Below are 7668 nucleotides of genomic sequence, written 5' to 3'. Positions count from 1 at the left end.
GACTGGGGCAGCGTCCCGCTGCAGCCTTGGGTCTGGGCCCCGTTTGTCTGAGAGTAAACGTTGCTGACCTTGGTGACCTTGTGTTGCCCATTATTGTTACAAACCTTATACCGGATCATCAGAATGATGATGAAAACCAGCACGGAGGCTACGATGATTCCACCAATAATAATAATCATGGTGCCTCCCAGAAACTGGGACTGCATGAAGTGGCACCGCACGTAATCCTGCTCGGTAGTAAACTGGATGCAGCCCACGACTCTGGTGGCAGTGAGGGAAGTGATGCCATCGTCATATATTGCCAAGACACACAAGTCATACATGGTTCCAGCAGCCAGGTTATTGACAAGAAAAGTTTTGCTCGTAGGAGGTATCATTCTGAGGGACAATGGAATTTGTGTTAATATTAAAAACACAACAGATAGACACACAGAGTCATTATGGCTTCAGTTCTGTTTCATTTCAGCACTCATTAAGATAAGCACATTTATAACAGATATGAAATATGAGAAAATGATCTAATCTTATGTTTACCCACTTAAAATGGCGAAAAGTCACTGTTGGATTCTGCGTTATATTAATGGTGCCTGCACCATGGCTTGACAAGCTTACTAATTACATTGCTTGGCAAAGCAGATCTCCTAATAAAAGCCACTGCTAAAAAAGCATTTATGACAAATTGCTTTTGAAAGGTGTGACTGTGACATTATCTGACTACTAAACAAATCCATTTAGCACTTACAACACCTCTGTGACTAAAAGCCAATTTGAAGGAAGGGAAAACACTGGCAATCACATTAGAAACCAGATTGAAAATGCAATTCAGAGTATTTATTTTCCAAATCAGTTATAAGCTACTATGGAATGGTACCCAGTAAATCTATCTTTAATAACTAAGATAATTACTAAGCTTAAAGTACTTTATTCAAACCCCCTCTTACATCTTCAACACTTGGGTCCCAGTATGTTTCTATTTCTTAAATGAGGTTGAAGAAAATGTATGAGAAATATTATCCTAGAATCATGAACAGGGCAGAACTGTTGAACCAGAGCACAAATCCCTTATCTTCCCCATTGGGGGCTTAGGAAATTGTTTTCAGAACATAGTTTGTAAGTTTGGATACGAGTTTAGGACATCTCTGAATCCACTGCATCACAGAAGTCTTCTGTGCATCCTCCACTACTTTTTTCTTCCCTGTAGCAACCATATATGACTATGATTTAATTTGGAAAAAAGGCTTGAAACTGTTTTTTTTCTGAAAGAGTTTGAGAAATTTCAAGACTTGGCAATGCTAATCTGTTATAGCTAAACAATGTGTTCTAAATGTACTGAGAAAATTTTAGGTCAGAGTACGTATTTGTTGAGGAGAAGGAAATGGCAACCCACTCCAGTATTCTTGCCTGGAGAATCCCGTGGACAGGGGTGCCTGGAGGGCTGCTGTCCATGGGGTCGCACAGAGTCGGACACGACTGAAGCGACTTAGCAAGTATTTGTTGAAATCACTACCATTTAGTGAGTGCATGAGAAATACTAGAGAATTACTAGTGAGAGTAATTTCTAGTAAATTACTAGTAATTACCAGTAAAAATGAGAATTACTAAACATTTTATATGTATTATTTCATTTTCACAAGGATAGTGTGAGTCAGGCATTATCACTTCTATACATGTGTCAAACACTAGGGTCAGGAATTCAAGCACTTTCCTCAGGGTCATAGAGAATTTACTTATGGCAAGATTAAAATCTTAGATCTTGGAAAACAGAAACTGACCTATTTCACAGAGCTAATGTTTAAAGTATACAGACTATTTAGCAGCTACAGGAAAGAAAGGGGTAGGGGTGTATGCTCATCTTTGACTATTGGTTAAATGACCCACAGCCTAAGTGAAAAGCTGAGTATGACAACAGAAAACTAGTTTATGCTAGTATACATATATCATAGTCTATATCCCCATACATTTAGTGATGAGACAGATATTAGAAAACATTTACTCTAATCTCTTCCTTTTAAAGTTGAGAAAATTAAAACTCAGCCAGGTAGAACCTTGTCCAGGATTGGTCACATGACTAGTTAGACCAGTTTTGTTTTTTCCTACCAGCCAATGCTAATTAAAAAAAAAAAAAATTTCTCTCATTTCCATACATAAGTGAAAATCAAATTATCTTCAAGAATTCATTGGTGTGTAAGAACTGATTTGATTTTATTTCAGGAAAGCTTAGAGACTATACATATACACACACACACACATATATACATATACATATGTGTTTTAAAGGCATAATTTTTCATCATTTCCTAGGAGTAATAGTAGTCTAATCACGAGTGAAATTATATGAAAAGGTAAAAATGTATATTTCCAACTAAAAATTGGACCAGATGTGACTATAAATCAATGAGGCTGAACTTCAGAAAAACATACCAGAAATTCTTTAAGTCAGATATAAATTCTCCACCAATGTCCTTACCCAGAGATTATCTACTTAACTCCACTGATTCACTGCTCAAAATACTTATAAATTTTCTCTTTGGAACTGTCTTAAGAACCAGTGTATATGAAGCAACACACACACACACATAACTCAACCACTCAAAAAATCAGTCTCATTATTTTATAGTTACATCCTATTTCTGACCAAAAATGGCAATACCCATCTTGATCACCCACCTTATTCACAAGACTTGGCTCCAAATGGCTTTTGCTTGTTTCCAAATTTCAAATTCACCCTCAAAAGACGAAGATTTGCCACCACTGAGGATATTCAAAATAGTATGACGAAGGTTCTAAAGATAATTCCAAAAGTGCTTTGAGCAATGGCAGCGTTATTGGGATAATGGTATAGCCTCCCAACAGGACTTCCTTGAAGGAAAGAACACTCATGTGGATGTGTAAGTTCTGGTATGTTTTTGAATTTTTAAAATAAATCAATCTTGTTCTCTGATAGTCACATCTCTTAGATGAGGGGAAGAAAGTAGGTAAGCATAATATTAAATATAAATTTGAACTCTCTGAAAATAACACCATTCAAAATATTTCCCCACATGTATTCACCTTTCATGAGCCTTACATTATATACTTAAAAATATGGAGCATTTCAACTACAACACAGAGTGGCACTGCCAATTTAAAAAATCAGCAGTATTTATCAAGCCCTACACTAAGATGTAAGGCAAGTATAAAAATTGGCTTAGTTTTCTTACCTGTAAACAAGGGTGTCATCATAAGTGCCATTGTACTGGATTTGAAACATACGTATTCCCGGAATATTTCTTTGAAAATTAAATTTAAGTAGTGCAGTAGATGATGTTGCTTCCGCCACCACAATTTTATCTTGACTCAGTTTAGTATCACCATTACTACTGCTTGCATTAGAACCTGACTTAGTAGACGTGGAGATGTCTGAAGAACCAGGATCAGGCTCGTGGATATGGTTCGTACTGTTTAGTAAGTGAGGGAGCTTAATGATATGAAGATCCACCGTTTGTGTTGCCTCCCCAGCAGGATTGGAAGCAATGCAGGTAAAAGCACCTGTATCCTTCACAGTCGTTATAAGAATATCAAGTGTTCCATTATCATACACCAGAGATCTTGTTGCATTTGAAATAAGCTTCCCTTCAGGAGAAATCCAGTGAATTGCAGGTTCAGGGTCTCCCCTGGCTTTGCACCTCAGGGTTGCCCTTTGACCCTCCAGGACTCTCATCTCGTGGGTATGCCGAGTAATGAGAGGAGGTTCACACAAAAACTCTTCCTCAGGAATGGACCAAAAATAGCGGCCAGTTAAAAGTGCTGGAGAAGCACAGGTTTCCAGGTCATCTTCTCTGGATAGACGTCTCAACCACAGCAGTTCACAATTGCAATGCAAAGGGTTTCCGCCAAAACTTAATGCAAAAGTAGATGGGCTTATGATTCCTGAGGTTGCTAGGACCTGAGCTCTCTGAAAGAGAGGGTCAGGTGGTAGCTTCTGCAATTTATTTGATGTTACATCTAGCCGAGTCATCTTGTGCAAGTGGGAGAAAGTCCCCTTAGGAATGTTATCAATCATATTGTGGTCCAAACTGAGGGTGTGCAAGCTAACCATCTTCTCAACAGCATCCCACGGAATTGTTTCTAAATTATTATACGACAGATCCAGCTCTTCGAGGGCAAAGACATCATCAAATGCTGTAGAAGAAATTAAAGTCAGCTGATTGTTGTTCAATATCAAGTGATGGAGATTGGAAAGCCCACTGAACATGTCATTTGTAATTTTAGTCAATCTGTTGCTATTCAAATGCAATGCCCTCAGATTCCGTAAGTCAGCAAAAGCATGAGGCGTAATAAAACTTATTGTATTCCTGGACAGAGTCAGGTCCACTAAGCTGGTCATATTGGCAAAATCTTTCCTTTTAATATTTGTAACAAAATTGTCTGCCAAACGCAGTTCCACAGTTCTTCTGTCAATGTTTGGTGGCACAAATAAAAGCCCTTTCTTGGCACAAAGGGTTGCAAGATTAGGAGACAAAATCTGACAGACACAACGCTTTGGACAGATCTGAGCTTTCACTGCTATGCCAATGAAAAACAGATAAAAAAGGAATTTTTCCATTGTAGATCAGATTTAAGAGCCTGTAAGAGAAGACACAGAATACGGTTTTAGCATCCAATCATTTGAATAGCGTTCATATTCCTAATTAATCTTCTTAATGCAAATTAAAATCTATACATTTGCTTATTTAATCAAGTAAAAATATTAACTCCGCATTGTCAGTACATAGACACTAGGATAAAAATATACCACTCATGACCTCATGAGATTTAAAATCAAATGGTGAAAACAAAAAAGTCAACAGATTATTACAATTCTATAAATTCAGTGCTGTTTTTGAAATACGCCCAGGGTACTTCATAGGTTCACAGAACAGAGATATTCATCCCAGACTGGAGGGCAGGAGATCAGGAAAACGTCTACTAACCCCCTAAAAGACATCTTGTAAATTCAAAAACTTAGACATATTTAGCAATGTGCAAGTATTTCAATTTGTATGTCTGAGCAGAAACAGTAAGAGAATATTTGTTAAACTTGTGGCAAGATATTGAGAGTAATTAATTTTTAATTAAATTTTATTCATCTTTACAAACTATCTTGAAAATAGTACAATCTTCACATCCTAGCTGCAAATACAGGATCTAGTTCTCAAAAATTAAAAGGCTGCAAATTTACCATAAATGCTCTGAGCTCCTTAAATATTAGAAGGTTCATGTGATATAATGTGGATTTTTGAAGATAGTTTATAGAAAGCAGTGATCAAAATACTTGACAGTGAGTCCAAGAAGATGTCATATTCCATTTTTCTTTTCTGAAAAATCTCAGTGCACTTATATTTATCCAAATTTACTTTTTAAAAACTTGACAATTTCATTTCCAACTTGATCTTAAGTATTTGCTCTTGAAAATAAACATAAAAATAAAAATACTGACACATATGTGACTAAAATTCTCAAAAAGTACAAGCAGTTTTAAATACAAAAAGGGAAAACAGCTTCAGAAAATCACCCAATTGTTTAATTGATGAAAATATGAAATATGGAATTATTCTAGAAATGATGCACTTAGTTTTATAAATAAAATCTATTCTTATAGCTTTGATTTATTTTATGCCCATTTTATGTCATATTAGATACAGCTGCAATGAATAAGACTCTCATTCTCCACAAGTGAAATAGTCTTACTCTTCTGTTTATGACAGAATAAGTAGTACTTTGCCTTTCCACAATAAACAAAATTAAAAAAAAAAACTGTACCAAAATATATAAAACTACAGTTTTCAGACACTGGAAGAAAGGAAGCAGAGAACTGTGATCCTTGAAAAAAGAGGTAAAAAATGAACCTTATCACTGAGCCCTAGAGACACTTTCCAAACCACAGCACAAGGAGGGAAATCAAGGCAAAGCATGAACAGTCTTAATCAATTAAATAGGGCTGAGATTGCAGTGCAGAGACTCTCAGGTGGCCTGACTTTATGGGGCAAAGTATCAGAAATGAGAGGGTTATCAAACAAAGAACTCCAATAATCTCTGTAATTAGAGACAGGGCAATACATATTAACCATAATGAAACACTATGAGGAACAAAACACTATGAGTGAACAAAAATTCAGTGACCTGTGGAAAAATATTTCAAAAGTCTAGCATACATATAATCAGAATATCAGACAAAAGCTGTAAGGTAGAAATATATTTGGAGAAATAAAGGCAATTGTTTCCAAACATAAAAAACAACCCCCAAATCCAAGCTTAAAAAAAGGAAAAACATACCAAGACATATTACAATCAAATTGCAGATAACCAAAGAGAAAGGAAAAATAATTTTAAAAACTGTACAGACCCCCCCCCCCAAAAAAAATAAATAAATAAAATAAAAACTGTCACAGAAATAGGACACATTATAAGAACAAGATAGAAATAATGTCTTACTCCTCATTGACTTCTCTTTGGAAACAAAGCAAGATGGAAGACAATGAGAAATCTCTTTAAAGAGCTGCCAGAAAAAGAAAGGCCTGCCAAACTGGGTGGTGATTTATATATTCATAAATAATGAACCAAAACAAAAACCTTTGGAGAGAAACAAACTGAAAATGTCATTACTAGAAGAACTGTAGTCTAAGAAAATATAAAGGACATTCTCTTCAGGCTGAAGGAAGAAATATCAGATGAAATCTTGAATCTTTATAAGATGTATGAAAAGCAACAGAAATGGTATATCTGTGTGTAGGTATAAAATATTTCATTATGTTTTAATATGCTTATAAATAGTAATCTGGTGTGGATATAAAGTTACAAAAAACATTCACACTAACAATTATGCTGGTTAAGCTACAAATTATATACTAAAAAAAAAACAATATCATAATGCTGAGGATACAAAAATAAACTTAACAGCACTATATTCCAGATAATGATAGTCCTTGATGAAAGGAAGAGATTCAGAGATGTCCCCTTTCTTCCCCCATCCACAGAAAAATAATGGGAGAACTCATGTGGCATAAATTAAGTTGAGGTTAAACCAGTTTAACTTTTAACAAACTTAAAAAAAAAAAAAAACCCACTTGATTGTGTTAGGGCAGTATTAGGTTTACAACAAAATTAAGAGAAAGGTTCAGAGATTTCCCATATACTAACTGCTCCCACACATGGAAAGCCTCCTTGATAATCAACAACCCTTACCGAAGTGGTACATTCGTTACAACAGATCAATCTACTTTGGCACACCACAGTCACCTGAAGGTCATAGTTTACATTAGGGTTCATTCTTGGCGCTCTACATTCTACGGCTTTGAATAAATATATAATGACATATACTAATCATTTTGGAATCACACAGAATATTTTCATTGCCCTAAAAATCTTCTGAGCTCTGTCTATTGATCTCTCCCTACCCCATCCCAGGCAATCACTGATCTTTATACTGTCTCCATAGTACTGCCTCTTCAAGAATGTCATAGAGTTGGAATCATACAACATGGAGCTTTTTCAGATTGACTTCATTCATTTAAGATTTTAAGATTACTCCATATCTCTTCAATACTTCATAGGTCATTTCCTTTTGGCACTGAATAATATTCCACTGTCTGGGATGCACCATGGTTTATCTGCTCACTTACTGAAGAACATCTTGGTTGCTCCCAAGTT

The 7668-nt window shown here is 35.7% G+C and overlaps 1 protein-coding gene across 1 annotated transcript in view; it reads right to left on the bottom strand.

Moving 5' to 3' along the window:
- Nucleotides 1-3196: 3196 nt before the first annotated feature.
- The window catches only part of LRFN5 (leucine rich repeat and fibronectin type III domain containing 5), a 277334-nt gene continuing 272862 nt past the window's right edge, over nt 3197-7668 (bottom strand). The window contains exon 3 of the mRNA XM_061159679.1: nt 3197-4605. Coding sequence (XP_061015662.1) covers nt 3197-4585 — 1389 coding nt within the window. The 5' untranslated portion in view covers nt 4586-4605. The remainder of the gene's footprint in view (nt 4606-7668) is intronic.

Source organism: Dama dama, chromosome 13, assembly GCF_033118175.1.
Source record: "Dama dama isolate Ldn47 chromosome 13, ASM3311817v1, whole genome shotgun sequence".
NCBI classification, from domain to species: Eukaryota; Metazoa; Chordata; class Mammalia; order Artiodactyla; family Cervidae; genus Dama; species Dama dama.
The sequence above is the reverse complement of the archived record's forward strand: the minus strand, read 5'-3'. Positions and strand labels throughout refer to the sequence as shown.